The following is a 17,681-nucleotide window of genomic DNA, read 5'->3' as shown; positions in this document are numbered from 1 at the left end:
GTGGAGGGGACTGGAAGACCTGACAAAGCACCCTATGAACCCCTTCCCAGAAATCCCTGAGACCAGCACAATCCCAAAAAACATGCAAAAAACATCCTCTGAGCGCCAGCAGGTAGGAGAGTAGAAAGGGTAAAATCTGTGCAGTTTGGAAGGAACGTGATACCATCGGGTCAAAAGTTTGTAACCCGCCTCTTGATACTTACTGGCAACTGAACTCTTGTGGAAAACTCAACCATATTTAAACTTTTAGGTAAAAGATAAACTTTTTTGTAAATATAAATATAAATGTTTAAATATTTTTTATCAAATTATCTTAATGATGACAGTCTTTTGTCTTAATAGGTTGTCATTGGTATGACTATGAATACATAAACTTTCTATGGTCTGGCACAACTCCAACTCTGATTTCCTTATTGTGGCCAGGTTAGCAGTCAGGGACAGATTCTGAATGAGGAGATATTTCTGCCTCAATAAAAATAAAAAATCAAGATTGAGTTTCTGACACATGCCAGACCATAGAAAGTTCCAAAATTCATGGTAGTATCTGTTGGCAGTCGGTCAAGACAAAATACTGGCACCAATAGAAAATCTTTAAAATTCTAGCACAACAAATCCTTTGGAGGGGTTCTGTGGGAACAGATGGATAGTTCAGTTGTTTTCTGGAATCAGGAGAGATTGATATAATCTCATATGAGAAAACTGATTTCTAAGGTGGGCGTTCACACTAGCATCGCTGTCCGATGCGAATGTCCATGCAAAATCTTGCGAGGACATTCACTTCGGACACTAGCTGTGTCTGTGACATTTTGCATGATTTTAAATTGGACAGCATGCAGTGTCCTTTACTGTCCGTGCCTGTCCTTAAGTGTCCGTTCACAAAGATTTCCGATTTTTCAAGCGGACAGCTAAACCCTACATGTAAAATGCAACGGAAACAGCTAGTGTCCGATGCTAATGTCCGCACAAGATTTTGCATGGACATTAGCATTGGACACTAGCTGTTGGACACCGACGCTAGTGTGAACGCCTGCTAACTCATTTTATCCTTTGTTGTGGATCAATGCTGCATGGCAATGGGTTGACATATGTGGAGGCTTCTTCTACCCATGTTACTATGTCTTATAAATGAAGATGCATCTGTGTGAGGTTCCTTTTTTTCCCCACTGATTATTACAAATACCAACAAAGACTTAAAACTATTAAGAATCATAGTGAACGGGTCATTTATATGGAAGCAAGACTTATTGATAGATAATATTATATATTAAAAATGAAAACGAGGCGTCCTTCCTTAGCTTTAATTTAGTTATTCCTATATGGGTGACACAATTGGTAAACTTTTAGAAAAACAAAATATACAAAAGGAAAACAAAATGTCACCACTTGTTAGAAAGCTCTACTCAATTTTGGATACTTAAATGCAGAAGGAGAGACTCATCTGAACCTCATATCGTCAGCTAATACTAGCCGAGTGGCCCACGTTCAGTTAATAACTTATAGGGGTTGTCCAGTTCTAACAAATAAGTTATATTTGTATAATAAAAGTTGTATAATTTTCCAATTTATTTTTTTAAATTCCTTATTTACTTTTTTTTTTTTTAAAATAAATATCTGCTGTCTATGATTCATTGTATACTTCCAGTAAATTAAAATCATTCCATGGTCATGTGATGGACACGTGACATTCGAGGCATTAACCTCCAGTTCTGTTGTTTCTGTGTATAATACTTATTTCATAGACGCTGCTTCCGTATGTGCAGCTTTTTGTTTCTACAGCAGGCTTAGGCAGACAAGAAAGTTTGTGCCCAGGATAATGCACATGCTGTATCAGTGCCCGCTGATCACGTGACCCGGTTTTAACAAGCATTTATTCTTCTGACTTTTTTTGTAGCTATGCTGTGCCATCATTTTCTTTCAGTTATATAACAAGTCTATGAATTTAGAAACCTTTATCGGTTCTGACAAATCTGCACTCTGGAACTAATAAGTAGTCAGATGTGGATATAAGATCCTAGAGAGCGTGCTAGAGTCTGATTGGCTGCTGTCAGAAATATTTTTACCATGTTGTATTTTAGGATTTTGCATTGTTTTTTGTTTATATATATATATATATATATATATATATATATATATATATATATATATCGAATATTCATTTCTGCTCCACAAGAGTATGAAACAAGATGGACAAGTATTTTGGCTAATGTGAAAGTATTATTTTACTTTAATGTGTTTAAACCATTTTGTGAAATTGTGCACCTTCAGTCTACAATATTTTGCCACAACTAGCAGCAATATCAATTTCATATAACCTTACTTACATCAGCAGTAGCTAGTGATAGCAGATCTCCCCCCCGGACAGCCAGTGTGGTACAATCCAGTCTGTATGACTCTTACAGAAAGGATGCTTGAGATGGTCACCCCTTTGAGAGATTTGATAGTCTTGTTATTCTCAGGGTGTCTCTCTAAGATCAGATAACCCAAAGGAGGAGAAAAAGACCCTACATTTTCAGATGGCAATGAATATCTAAATAAGGTTATACTAGCTGAGTTCTATATATTGGGAGAAAAGGTCCAGTACGAATGAATAAAAAATAAATCCTAAGTGCTTCTTTAATTGACTAATTTGTCCCTTGAGCTGAGTTTTCATGAAAAGTTTAAATATTTGCAAATTATTGCTAGAATATCTATTCTATGATTGTATAAGCTATCATACATGATGTCCTATCAGTTTCTCTGCTGCCAATAGTCTCACTATGGCTGCAGCACATTTTACTTTTCACACATTTAGATAAGGAGCATTCTGCCCCTAACCTATCCAATACTACCACTACGGAGTTCTTTACATGTAATTCTTTTTTTTTTTTTTTTTTTTTTAATGTAGATTGTGAGCCCCACGTAGAGCTCACAATGTACATTTTTCCCTATCAGTATGTCTTTGGAATATGGGATGTAAATCCATGCAAACACAGGGAGAACATACAAACTCCGTGCAGATGGTTTTCTGCCCTTGGCGGGATTTGAACACCAGGACTCCAGCGCTGCAAGGCTGCAGTTCTAACCACTGAGCCACCGTGTGGCCCCCCTCTTTACATGTAATTCTGCCAGGAGTAACTGTAAAATAACAAATACATGAGTAAAGCTCAAATGACCATAATATGGGAGCTCCAGGGACGCACAGTACGGGGCATGGTGCAGATAAAAAGATCCCTGAAAAAGAGAAATATGAGCACAATAAGGCTGCGGTCACACTAGCCTTGGCCAACCATTCAGGGACTCTGTCCGCCATTCCACTTAAAATATGTGGAGAAAATACCTGCAAGCGATTTAGGGTGGAAATCTGGTTGACCCCATTATAGTCTTTATAGTAACCGCTTTTTAAGCGACTAGGGTTTACATTTTCTAGTGTGAACCTAGCTTCAGAAAAGTTGCTTGCTGTCTGTGATGAACAAACCGTCAGAAGTAGATACAAGTACATAGTAGACATTTCTTACATTGTGTGCTGTGAGAACTTGCAGAATGCTCTTAGTCCAGTGTAAAGGCAGGGAAGCTGTTGCAGACATATGGAGTCTGTGAGGGAAAACCAGCCCCTTCCCATTAACTGTGTAAAATAACCAGCCCCTCCCTCTTCATTCACTGTGAATCCATCTTCGTCTTCCCTAGTAACATGGAGTGAACAACTAATTTACTAGAAGGGAGACACCTTGTGGCAGGAGGTTTTTTTTTTTTTTTTCAAGCAGAAAAAAGAACATTTTCTGAATAAAGTGCATTACATCTTGGCCCAAAATAAAATGCTATCATATTAAATGAGTCTGTGTTATCTGAAAACTTAGTGACCATTTAAACAGTATAACAACAGAGAATCTTGTTAAAACGGGGACTTGACTTCTGCTGTGTAAAAGGTTATTTTCAGCCAGCGCGGCCTGGAATGTTAAGAGGGGAAAGGTTGCGAGACTGCAAACCTCTGGTATAAAACGTCAGAAATATTTATTAGAGATTACATAATAAAACATTCAGATTTACTTTTCCTTGCTGGAAGTCAGCACAGTGCAGTCATGTTGTTATTTCTGTAACAGATTTAACATGCAGGCAGCCAAGTCTGTATTCTGATGTTCTTAAATTGAATGTCAAATATAAATACAGATGGACAAGAGTCTCTTTGGAATTAAAACCCAAAATGCTGTGTACGATCATTCTCCATCTGTTTATTGAACAACATGCCAAGAAATAGATTGGAAGCATAAAGCACTCAATATTTCTGCTGTATTTTCTGTCTCAGAAGGAAATGCAAAATACACATTGCTTATTATGCAAAAGATGCCCATAGGAACTCACTAATGAGTTTATGTAAGATCCTGTATTTACTCCGAGACTGTACTGAGATAGTTACATTGTCCTCTTTATTATATGATTTTATATGTGGCTGAAAGCCTTCTCCTGGAGAAACACAGAACATGCTGCTTATTCAATAGGAGGAAAGTGGCCACCCTGCTCCATCCAAACGTTTACTAGATCCACGGGGGTCTTCACATGTTTCATTACTTTATTGTAGCAACACATTATATCCCTATCAGCAGTTGTCATGACACACTTAGAATCTGTACAGAAAATAACTAAGGTTTTTGAGGATAGGAGTCCCCACTAATAATAATAATAATAATATGGCAATTTAGCACAGCATTTTCAGTTGGGAATACCCTTTACTATTCTGGATTATAGACCCCTGTATGATCGAATGGAAGTATTTATCATCTTCCATGGACTTGTGCAAAATGATGCAGATTGTACAGACAACGAACATGATAATATTTTACATTTATTCCCTTATATAATAGCAAATGTAATGCATTCACCAGTATTCATATTAACTCTAATAATATCATTATAACGTCATTTAATACCTGAGACCAATTTCTGCATTATAAAGATAGATGGCTCTGTTAGTATATTGATTGTAGAGTAAGTTGCAGACTATTGTCTTACGCCATATTAGTTAAAAAATAACAAATAATGAGATACATAATAAAAATATTTTTAAAATGATTTCCTTTATCTTCTGGTCCTCTGTTCTTCTTTGCCCCCTTTCACCTTGCTTTCATTTCTACTCCGGTCATTGATATTTCTTTGCTTTTCTTCTGTTCCTCTCTGCGTTCCTATAAGTATGCTTGTGTACTGTTCTATTATACTGGTTTGAAAATTATATAAATAAAGAATTAAAAAAAATAAATTCTTTTAACTCATTTGCTCATAGACTCCAATTCCACAGTGACATCTTCAGGTCTGCAAAAATATACTGAAAACAAATTTTGATGCAAGTGGTTCTCTTAGAATATAGGATTATTTAGTTTAATGGTTATGTATCTCCTTCATCAGAGACATCTCTGCAGCTTCAGCCTTTAGACCTTTCCATACAAAAGCCAACACTTGGGGGCTCCGTATGGGAAATTTGATAAGCTGGAAATCTGGTGTAATTTCTGCCAAAAAACTGTCTAACCTGCCATATTCCATATTTGTCGAGAGTTTTAGGCTCCGTTTTAGGCTCCTTGACAAGTTGACTAGATGCTGCAACAATATGCCAAAGTTATCAAACAGCTGGAGACACTTTGGTAAATCTGTTTTGCCCAGTATAAAACTTAGACTAAGGCCCCACGAGACAATCCGCAGTACTAAAGCGCTGTCGGAAAAACTGTGGCGGGAACGCATTGCGGTTCTTCCCTTCCTGCAGCGCTTTAAACAGTCCTCCGCTGACTTTCTGTTACCATTATATTTATGGAGAAGCCATCGGCGTTTCCGTAGATATACTTGACATAATGCGATTTCCAAAGCCGTGACGGTTTTGGAAATTGCAGCTTGTCCGTGCTGCAGTTTTTACCACAAAGTGGGCATGGGATTCGCATGAATCCCATCCACTTTGCAATTACTGTAAAACACCGCGATTTTTCCTGCGACGTTTCCGGTGCAGGCAAATTGCAGCATTTCTGACTCTTGGGGCCCTGGCCTTACACAGTATTAGTAAAAGTGTCCCTTTAACTGCAAAATGAAAGGTTACAGAAATATGGCAAACAGAGAAACAAGAAAAGCAGAGGATCATTTACCTGGAGGTTATGTTGAGATTGTAGGCAATTCTTACTGATCAGTAATTCTACGATTGTACTTGATTTGTATATTTCTGTTTGATCCTGCAGGGACACAACTGTGCAAAGCCTTACACTGCAGCCATCTGTGAAGGAGGGGATAATAGTATATGAAGACTCACCCCTGGTAGGTGTCTTTTATTAAAGGTGCAATTCTTACCCATGTTTAGAAGTAAGAAGCCAAAAATAGCTTGTTCATTTACATCTATTATAAAACATACAGTGAATCATGTGACTAGTAACATCTCTATAGTTGCTGCCTTAGCTATTCACTACATACTGTACAGTGTAAGGATTTAACAGGCTATATGGAATTTTACATATGCAATACACAATGATTAAGATGCTATAATGGGTTAATACATGCTTTGTAAAGCTATAAGATATAACCAGCTCTATATTTTAGATACTGGTTGGCTGACAGCTATTGCACATATGAGCAGTGCAGGTGTAGTGAACAGGCAGAGGAGACTAAAACTAGAACTAAAGGATAGGTCAGTTACAATACATACCGCCTGATACTTATCTTCCCCTGGCATATGTCATCGGGGGAGAGTCAAGAGGAGTCCATACACACTAGATTGTTGATCAGTTCAGGTGGATCTGAGGTTTCAGCTGATACACATCTGTCGTATATGACCATTATACAGTATACATTGAACAGTTGTATTATATACTTTGTTTTTGTGTGTAGGTGAAAGCTGTTAAAAAGGGTCATATCCTGGTTATTGACGAGGCAGACAAAGCCCCCACTAACGTCACATGTATTCTGAAAACCTTGGTAGAAAGTGGTGAAATGATTTTATCAGATGGAAGGAGACTTGTGGCTAGTAAGTACATCTGTACAGCTTTTTTTTTCCATACAACTATAGGTCATGGATATGTTAATAAGTGAATTGTAGAAAATCTGATGTAAAAAGGAAAAAAAAATGCTCTATATAATTTTTAAATATGAAACAGAAATACTGTACATAGGGTTGAGCCGATCTTGAGATTTCAAGATCGATTTTAAAATCTGATTTCCGATCATTTTCCAGCTGATCTCGATCCCGACCGTGAAATTTGCTCGATCGCCGATCGGAATACGATCTTTTCCAATCCCGATCCTCAACCCTAATCAATGCTTTTCTATGGGAAAAGTCACTTTTAGGGTTGAGCCGATCTTGAGATAACTCCGACCTCGATCCCGCTGGAAAAGATCGGGATCAGAATTCTGATCGCGATCGTGAAATTTACTCGATCTCTGATCGGAATCCGATCTTTTCCGATCCCGATCGCACAACCCTAAATGTACATGAAAGAGTATTATCATTTTTTTAAAGGGGGGTTTGCTTCAAACTTGTAGACCTCACACCTAGGGCAAAGCTGACTGCGCATGCCCGCCGGCCACAAGAAAATGGCTGCTTACACAATATTGTAAGCGGCCATTTTCTTGTGGCCAGCGGGCATGCGCAGTCGGCTTTGCCCGAGGCCTAGAAGTTTGAAGCCAACCTCCGGAAGAAGACACGTGAAGACCCCATTCCTGAAGAAGATGGAGGCAGCGCTGGAGAGCACATTTGCATACCGGCGAAAACTAGATTTTAACCAAACGCGGGGCGGAGAAAACATCTAAAGGTAGGAGAAGAATAGCTTTTCTTAAGGCTATTCCGTCATGTCAACGAGAAAAAAAGGGTTTTATTGTTAGAATCCATTAATGGATTCTATTAATGGAATCGATAGATATATATATATATGTATGTATATACACACACACACACCGTATTTTTCGGACTATAAGACGCACTGGACTATAAGTTGTAGTTTTGCAACAGCTGCAAGGCCACATTGTCAGGTGACCCTGCTGCTGTACGGAGATTCATAGAGCATTGTTTTTGCGGGGCCAGATGTACTTTTTATTTCTACCATTTTGGGGAATATCTATTGCTTAGATCACCTTTTATTTAAATCAGAGGCAAAACGGTGAAAAAAAAAACCACGGCGGTTTGAAAAATATCAGTAGAGCGGGCATTTTCGGACACAGGGATTCCTAATGTATATATGTTTCACAGTAATTTTCTACTTTTATATGTATTGTAGGGAAAGGAGGTGATTTTGAAGTTTTACTTTATTTTTTTAAAGCTTTTTTTTCTTTTCACTATTTTATTGCCCCTTCCCCCTAGGTGGCTTGAACCTTGCAAGTCCCATAGACAGCAATAGCAGTGTATTGCCGTCTATGGGAGATTCTCTACATTACTATTGCGGCTGGTCATACACCAACCGCAATGGTAATATAGCTATGACAGGCCTGGGAGCCTTCAGTTGGCTCCCGGCTGTCACCAGAACAGGTCGGCTCCTGCGTCCTCGCCGCGCAGGAGCCGGCCTGCAACTTTAAAGGTATGGGGGTGTAATCTACAATTTGGGGGGAAGGGGGGGGGGGAGTTTTAATGCCCGCAATTAGAATGTTTTCTAATAGTGGGCATTAGCTTTGGGCCTCCGCGTATAGCGGAGACCCGGTTGCTATGGCGACCGCTCTGCAGCAGAGCAGCCGCCATTATTCATACAGACCCGGCATCTCGGCAATAGAACGGCGGATGCCGGGAAGGGGGTTTTAGACGCCGGCACAGGTGCCGGGGCCTGCAGCATTGCCACGCTCCTGTCGCTGCAGGAAGCCAGCAGCAGCAGGAACATGGCGATAATCCGAATCTCCACATGGCGATAGTCCAAACTCCACATTCGGACTATAAGACGCACCCTCATTTTCCTCATTTATATATATATATATATATATATATATATACATACATACATACATACATACTGTATATATGTATTAACCTGAACCCTGCACTCTGGCCTTTAAGCCTTATAATATATGCTTGGCAATTCTTTAAAAGGTTTCTTTGCAGCAGTTATCTCATTTAATCACAGTCTGTATTACAATAGAAGATAACTTGTCTATAGATAACTAGACTGCCCCATCACTGCATTCACTACTGACAACATATGATTTCACAGCTTATCTGCTACGCCTTTTAACTGCACAGAAGATGTCCAAAAAACTCTCCCATGGATCTCAGTGATTTAGCTATAGTGTCTTGCTAACTATAGCACTAAATGCTGTTGTCAGAGCAGAAGAGAAACTCAGAAAATATGGAAGCCCCCATAAGCGTGTATGGAAAATAGAATTAAAAAATGTAAAATCAGAAACTAAAACATGATTAGGACAAGGAATGCAGATTAGTGTAGGGAAGGCCCATTCCTCTACCATTATGACTTACCCGATACACAAAGGAAAGTCTATAAGGACATGGCTAAATCAGTTTGACATGGAGAATTTTAAGTAGCCTGCAGTTACTGAAACCCCATTGAGTACCTCTGGGATGAGCTGTTATGTTGACTGTGAGTCGGGCTCCTTCATCCACCTCAGAAAGACTCTTTTGATGGAAAGTTCCCAAATGGTCAGAGATAGACTATTCCTATGGAAACGCTTTGTACTTCATTTTGGCAGCTATTTCTGCAAAAGAGGTCTTGAATCCTAATGACTACCCAGGGTTTTGGAATGGAAGATGTACAACTAACTCATATGCTGTAGAGTTGATGATCAGGTGTCCACCATATACTTGTGCTCATTGGCACAAATTGGCCACTTTATTAGAGACACCCATCTAATAGTGTGTTGGCCTTCCTTTAAACTGTACAACAATTTATTTTGGCATACACAATATATCATGGAGGATACAGAAGACACAGGGTGGGCCATCAAAACATTCTACCAAACACCATTACTCCACCTTGATCAGTTGACACCTGTATATCAATTCATTCTGCTTATGACAAATTATGACCCTTCCATCAGAATGGAACAAGTTGTGCACTTGGGCAAGTTAGTTATAGCACCAGTGTTGTATTTGGTTGCCGTTTATCTGACTTAGTTTTGTTGGTTTGTCAGAACCATTTTTGACATCTTCCTTTGCTGGATGTTTCAGTCCTTTCTCAGTATACTCTAAACACTGGTGTACACAAAAACCTACAAGATTTGCAATTTTTGAAACACCGGCTTTGGCTGTCTAGCACCATTTACCACATCTCATTGAAAGTCGCTCATATTGCTCAATTTTCCCATTCCGATGTAGATTCACACTGAAACTGATCCACAGAAAATGATTTTATGCTGCACTCTGCGGTCGCTTGTCTGATTCCCATTCCACAGGAAAGTGTCCATTGTAAAAGGGCAGCTACCTCTAACAAGTTAGCCATTCAGTGTAGTATATAATAATAATACATTTTATGTATATAGTGCCAACATATTTGTAATGTGTATTTGTGCATATATAAATGTCTGTATGTATTTTGTGTATATATTGTGCTGGTTGCTGTCTTATCTATTCCTACTTTTTGTTGCCTTAGTAACTGCTTCTTTTAGTTTCTTCCACTGATCACAGATCACTGTCTTTTATTTGTTTTCTTGACTGAATGTGTCACTTATATTTTTTATATTGATAAGCATTGCCTTTTTACAATCTTCTGATTGTAGATTATTATATTTTACTTTCCGTACATGATGTTAAGGTCATCTTGCTTTAGCTGCTATTAATGGTGTTCAGAGATACTCTATACAGCAGCCACAGGGACCTTAGGAAGCTGTAGTCATGGATGTGTTATGAGCATGCTTTGTGTACGGAGGGGGAGGAGGAGAGCTATAATCATCACCAGTTGTGTATTTTCGATCCTTTGTTATCTATCTATAGGTGTTACCTTTCATTGTAATCTTGCCTGCAATGGTTATGAGTTAACTACTTGGAAGTGATCTTTACTGAGCGGGAACTGTCAGCCTATGATGAGACTTAGTATCCAAGAGTGAAAAACGTAAAAGTCAATAAAAATTTTTAAAATAAAATGTTTAACGTAAAAGCTTGATTTAAAAAAAATACTATTATATTTTTATGACACATTCCCTTTATACTTGTACCAAATGAAGGAGTCAACAATCATGGTGATTTATTGACAGCAATAACACACATGCAGAATGGAAGGCGGAATGTTATTTACTGCACTTCTTCCTATCCTTCAGCCTCTGGATAGACTTCTACTTTTCTACAGTAATCCTTATGTGATGCAATGGAATTAATTAATGTGAAATCCCAGGATTACTGTCTAGTAGTAAAAGTACATCTAATGCTGCGTGTCAGAGAGTAAACATCAACAATGGCAGATGTAGTACTTAGAAATGTACATGTGAAAGCTGGAAACAAGATGGGTTTACTCTGGAGAGTTATTTCACTGTAATCTCCTTAGAATGAAGACACAAAATAGTGACGGAAAAGCAGTGATTTACTGACTAATGCGACCTTACAGGAAGTGAATGCAAATTCTGAATACCAATTTGCTCTCAAGACCATGAATTATATGTAATGTGTGTGTGTGTGTGTGTGTGTGTGTGTGTATATATATATATATATATATATATATATATATATTATATTATATATTTGCTTTATCTTTTTATGAACATATGCCTTTTGAATATGTTTAGATGCAGCTGAATATTTCTGCTGCAGGTATTCTATTGCAGGATTCCATCCTTGTGTAAAGTGCTTTTTCACAGTGGACTCAACGCATACAATATCTACTACTTGTTTTAGAAGAATGCATATTTGTAAGCTTTGTCAAATCTTCCTCCATGTTGACAACTGATTCTTCTGAAAAGGAGCCTGTGATCATTTCCATGTTGCGTTAACCATAAAAAAACATGAAATGGTGAAAATCTCCCTTTCATCGCAATGTGTCAAAGAAAACATTACTTTTAACAAGAGCCTTGCATGGTGGGGACGTGTCATCCGTACAATGATAATAACAATACATTTTAATTATGTAGTGCCAACATACTCCACCGCACATTATAATTTGTAGGGGTCAAATACAGACAAAAAAAAAATGTTACAGAGAAATTATCAATTCACACAATGGGATTGAAGGCCCTGCTTGCAAGAGCTTACCCTCTATGAGGTAAAGGGCGGCATAGGAGGTAGAATTACTTATACAGTGGTCCAGACAGTTCTGTGGTAGGGGTTACTTTCATTAGACATGAATAAAGCTGTATGATCCGTAAACCAATCAGTGTTTTTTAATGGTGCCTGGACATATAAAGTTCCCGTCCAATACGACATCATATACTGTGCGGTAATGTGGGAGCATGAACAGAGGAGGGTTTGTTTTAGGGATTCTAACTGTGGAAGTGTTTACTTTAGGAATTGTGATAGGCCTTTCTGAAAAGATTTGTCTTTAGATTGTGCTTGAAGCTGTAGAAATTGGGAGTAGAAATCTAGGGTAGAGCATTCCAGAGAAGTGGTGCAACTCGGGAGAAGTCTTTCATATGGGAGTGAGAGGTTCGGATAATAGAGGATGTTAGTCTTATGCAATTGGTGAAAATCGTGTATAGCTCTCAATAGAGAAATAAGGAAAAGAATTCAGAAGTGCAGGATTTTACAGAATGGAGCCTACATTTGTTAATAAAGTATATTACCAAATGTATTAATGACACACGTTACCAGAAAATCAAAAGTTGCTTGAAAGTTTAGTTACATTTTAAAGACAACCTTACAGTGAGCAAATATTGGAAAGAAAATGAGAAAACCAACTGTTTATAAGGACCGAAAATCAAATCAAATAAAGTGTGATTTCCTTAAAGGGTTATTCCTATGTCGGCAAATCGCTGCTAAGACAATAATAACTGGCTACTGTGGAGTTGCACTGCTTTTGCTCCACCGTTCAGAATTCAGCGTGTGCTATACGGATGTGCTACACCTGTTTTGGTGCTCCCATTCACCTCTACGGGATTTACGGAAACATTATAGAACAGTGGTGTTTGCTTGTTTCTGTAAGTCCCATCCTGATAGTCTTAATTTGCAGCCAGTTATTAATGTCTCAGAAGCAATTTCCTTATGGGGAGAAATCATTCGATCATTCAGATCCTGGTCCAGAAAGAGCCTCGGCCTTGGACCTTATTTTCTTTTGAAAGGTGCTTTTGTTGTCATATAAAAAATGAGATTCTTATCATTTATATGGCAAGATCTCACTTCTATCTGTAAAATTTCCAAAGATAAAACCGTTAATTGTTTCTGAATTGACACTCATGCCTTATACAAGTGTAGCCCCCACCCACCTACCGAAAAGCAGTGTAAAGATTTAATCTCTCATTAGTTTCAGTAAACGGAACCAAAGTACATTGAATCATTTATGAATGACATAAAACTGCCAGAAAATCAAAAATTTGCAAGTTTAGTTGCGCTTTAAATATTAGTTTAAATAATATTAATAATTACTTAACGATTAGTAACTTATTAATAATAATAATAATAATAATAATAATAATAATAAACTAGTTAGTGTTACTATGAGTGTTTGTATCCCTTCCATATATATATATATATATATATATATATATATATATATATATATATATATTATTGCATCATATACTTTACTTGGCTTTTTAGTTTATCTCCTTCTTCCACAAATTAGAATAACAAGAAATCCATTGTACTTTTTGCCAGATCTGTCAGAACATGTGAGAAGGGATAATGTGATCACCATTCACCCTGATTTCCGAATGATAGTTTTGGCCAACAGACCCGGTTTTCCATTCTTGGGAAATGATTTCTTTGGTGCATTGGGTAAGTAGTAATGTTAAATAATTCCCTCTGGACTTTTCGATTAGTTCAGTCATCTTTCATGTTCTATTGTGGACTAGCCATAGTGATAGAGATTATTTTTATGCATATGTTAATGGTTTAATTGTTTATAACTGATGCAATACTGCATATGATCTTGCAGTTTCATCCGTGTGTCTTGTAGCGCCCTGTGCCTGAATCCTGCATGGACACTTAGACAAGACAATAAGTATTCTTATGTGTATATGATCGTTTAATGAATAAGATTATGGCTATGACTCAATCCAATATGTATGATATAATATTTTCAGTTTTTTTGTTCACAACAAGCTGAACAATTGTACATATCTAAAACTGATAATATTTTATGGCTTTTGTCATCATTAAAGGGGCTCTATCACTAGGAAAAGTCATTTTTAACTAATCACACCTTTGCATAGGCTTTAGAAAGTCTATTCCACACCTACCTATATTATATAGATTGCCTCAGTGGTTCTTGAATAAGTCAGTTTATATTCATATGCTAATTAGACTGGTGCACGATAGATCGTGCACACCTCTCCTATTGTTTTCTATGGGAAACTGCTGCTGCTGATGATGACTCAGCTTCCTGTTTGATTCACACACATAGAAGATAATAGGAGAGAGGAGGCTGCTGGGAACTTCCTGAGCTGGCTGGAGGCTCATTAGCATATGAATAAAAACGGACTTATTCAGACACCACTGAGGCAATCTACATACAAAAGGTAAGTGTGGAATAGCCTTTCTAAAGCCTATGCAAGCATGTGATTAGATAAAAATGACTTTTCCCAGTGATAGAGCCCCTTTAAAATTTGCCATTTTTAAAACATTATTAAATAATATTTTAGTATTTCCACATCACCTCAATGATGGAAAGTTATCTTTTCAGGTATAATCACTCATTTATTGCACATTGCTACTGAAATATCCTCTAGAAGTTCTGGTCAATTGGTTGAACATTGCAGCTTCCAATCTCTCTCCCTATGTAATGCACGGAGACTGCACATATGTGGTTTATCTGTCTTTGCTGCGCAGGGTGACATGAGCAGAGAAGTCCATTGTGCTTGTTTGTTTGCCTGTTGTCCACGTTCACTATGCACTATTTAGTTACTGCACCTGAGCACATAAAAGGATCCAACAGAGTAACCTATAAAATTGTTATATAAAAATAAAGCGGAGTTGAATGCAGCGTAGAAGAGACACCAGCAGCTGCAGGGAAATGTAGTTTACCAGTTAGCTACAAAGATCACTGAGTAAACACTCCAACTAAGAGGAGGTGCAAAGTTATACTACGCAGTCTAATAATGTGTCTAGCCTGAGTTTTAGACAGTATTAGTAAATCTGCCCCAGTAAGTCCAATTTTTCATGTAGCCAATGAACCCCAATGTACGTACTGTGTGACATTTTAACAGGAGTTCTCTTACAGGGGACATCTTCAGTTGCCATGCAGTGGATAATCCGGTCCCCCAGTCTGAACTTGCTATGCTAAGACAATATGGACCTAATGTGCCTGATGCAATATTACAAAAACTTGTAGCTGCCTTTGGAGAGCTTAGGAGTATGGCGGACCAAGGAATTATCTCATATCCTTATTCAACCAGAGAAGTTGTTAATATTGTGAAGCACTTGGAGGTAGGTGAATGGATATACATACTCCTCTATAAAGGGGTTTTACAGCAAAAATGGATAATCCAATGGTGCGGGGGTTGCTGAAATAAAATTAAGAAGTGATATTAACCTAGCTCTAGTCCTTTTTTCCCAGTGTCAGGTCCTCCAAAGTGGCTGGTCTTGAAGTTCATTGGCTTAGGTGACTACTGGACTGCTGTGGCCATTCACTGGCTTCAGTGGTCACATGTTGGGTACCTGTGGCATCGCTGCTAATACAGTATGTTACTGGTACCCAACATGTGACAGCAAGACTAGTAATGGGTTACTGAGGTCACCTGAGCTACTTTAATTCTGGCCCAGCCAGAGCTGGGAGGACCCAGGTGAGTATCACTTCTTTTTCATTTTGAAAAATTCAGAGCATGCTCCTGCAGCCACAGTTTTTTTCCTGCTGGATGTGAATGGGTTCTGATTGTATGTATGGTACCCTAAGGCTACCTTTACATTTGCAATATCCGCCTGAAATTGGCGATCCAAAAAAGTCCGGTTTTCATGTCTTTTTCATCTGCCGCTTTAAGTTTTGAAATGATGGACACTCAACAGACACCATTATAGTCAATGGGGTCCACTGGGCTTCATATGTAACTGCTATTATAGTGGTTCACCTATCTCTCATTTTGGTCCTCCAATGTAGCAAAAGAATGGAGACCCAACACTAATGTTATCTTAGCACATAACCTGTTAACTCAACATTTCACTTAATTTCTGAAAAAATACCACCTCTATACTCCATGTAAAGTTAATGAACTCACATGTTGGTTCTCCTGAATGAAGACTCCAAAGCTCATGATTATTGCATATATAGTATATCTGGAACATACATGATCTCTACATAGCACTGCACATGAGAATAGCATAGTATAGAAGAAATCATGTCAGTACAACCGAGCAGTCAATATAAACACTTTTTTTTTAGATTTTATTCCCACAGGTCTTCCTTATGTAAGTTTTTCACTTTCTTATTGAGAAAGGAAATAAAAAGTCTGAAAGAGAGTGTTTAATATTTGTTAAAATTATGTTTTAGTGAGTAAAGTCTCGGTTTCCTTTTGCTGCCTTGAACATAAAGCTTCTGATGTATATTGATGGGACCCTGCAGGTCTTGTGAATTAAACCACATTAAGATGCATAGCTCAAAAGGAAATGGTTACATCGATTATCCTTAAAAATAGCCTGAAATGTGAAAAAGTAAATAAATGAAAGATACCGAGGTGTCACCTTCCATCAATAACCTGAGCTTGCTGGTGCTTTGTGGATTATTGTCTCCAGCACTAATCTAATTCTTGCAGCCAATGGGCAATTTCTGTCTGCATGGTCCAACTGATGTAAATGTGATCTAATAGTATTATTTCTATATATTTTGTTTTTATTCTGTGGGGCGGCCTGGGGGGATGTAAAAGAAAAATGTAGTCATCGAATGGGTACTTGTCTGTTCGATAGAGAATAGAGGTCTGACTCTTGACACCCATGCCAATCAGCTGTGGAAGTTGTCTTCTTTATTCACATTGGGTCCCAACCGTTCAGTGCTAAGAATAACACACTTTTAGCACCAACTGTTCTTGGGTATTGGTATCACAGCTTTTTCGATTCATTTGAAAGATACACTGCTATGATCAGTTAGGTGCATTCACACTACGGATACACGGACTGATTCTGAAAGTTAAAACACGTTCAGAATCAGCGCGTATAATGCAGATCCCATTCATTTCAATGGGAGCCGGCATACGAGCGCTCCCCATTGAAATGAATGGGCTGCTTTTTTCTCTACAAGCACTCCCATTGAAGTGAATGGGAAGCGCCCTGCGTGTACGGCTCGGAATGAGCCGAGCAAGCCGTACACGCGAGTGCTTCCCATTCACTTCAATGGGACTGCTCGTAGTGAAAAAAGCAACCCATTCATTTCAATGGGGAGCGCTCGTATGCCGGCTCCCATTGAAATTAATGGGATCTGCTTTATACGCGCTGATTCTGAACGTGTTTTAACGTTCAGAATCAGTCAGCATATCCGTAGTGTGAATGCACCCTAATAAATCCAGCAAGTTGCTTTGATTTGTGGACCCTGATGGGATGTGTTTTTTAGACTACCATAGAGGCTTGGGCTGCTGTCCATCCCTTCCTTATATTTAACACTGCTGTCTGTGCCCATGTTGTGTGCTGCTTCATATAAGCACAATCCATATAACTCCGTGAATGGTGAGCTGATAAACCTTACTAT

General features: G+C 38.3%; 1 protein-coding gene across 1 annotated transcript in view; it reads left to right on the top strand.

Moving 5' to 3' along the window:
• VWA8 (von Willebrand factor A domain containing 8) overlaps nucleotides 1-17,681 on the top strand; it is a 200,197-nt gene that overhangs the window by 91,721 nt on the left and 90,795 nt on the right. The window contains exons 23-26 of the mRNA XM_075265448.1: nucleotides 6,186-6,261; nucleotides 6,829-6,964; nucleotides 13,667-13,786; nucleotides 15,231-15,436. Coding sequence (XP_075121549.1) covers nucleotides 6,186-6,261; nucleotides 6,829-6,964; nucleotides 13,667-13,786; nucleotides 15,231-15,436 — 538 coding nt within the window. The remainder of the gene's footprint in view (nucleotides 1-6,185; nucleotides 6,262-6,828; nucleotides 6,965-13,666; nucleotides 13,787-15,230; nucleotides 15,437-17,681) is intronic.

This window comes from Leptodactylus fuscus, chromosome 2 (genome assembly GCF_031893055.1).
Source record: "Leptodactylus fuscus isolate aLepFus1 chromosome 2, aLepFus1.hap2, whole genome shotgun sequence".
NCBI classification, from domain to species: domain Eukaryota; kingdom Metazoa; phylum Chordata; class Amphibia; order Anura; family Leptodactylidae; genus Leptodactylus; species Leptodactylus fuscus.
This window is presented reverse-complemented; position numbering and strand designations above follow the sequence as displayed.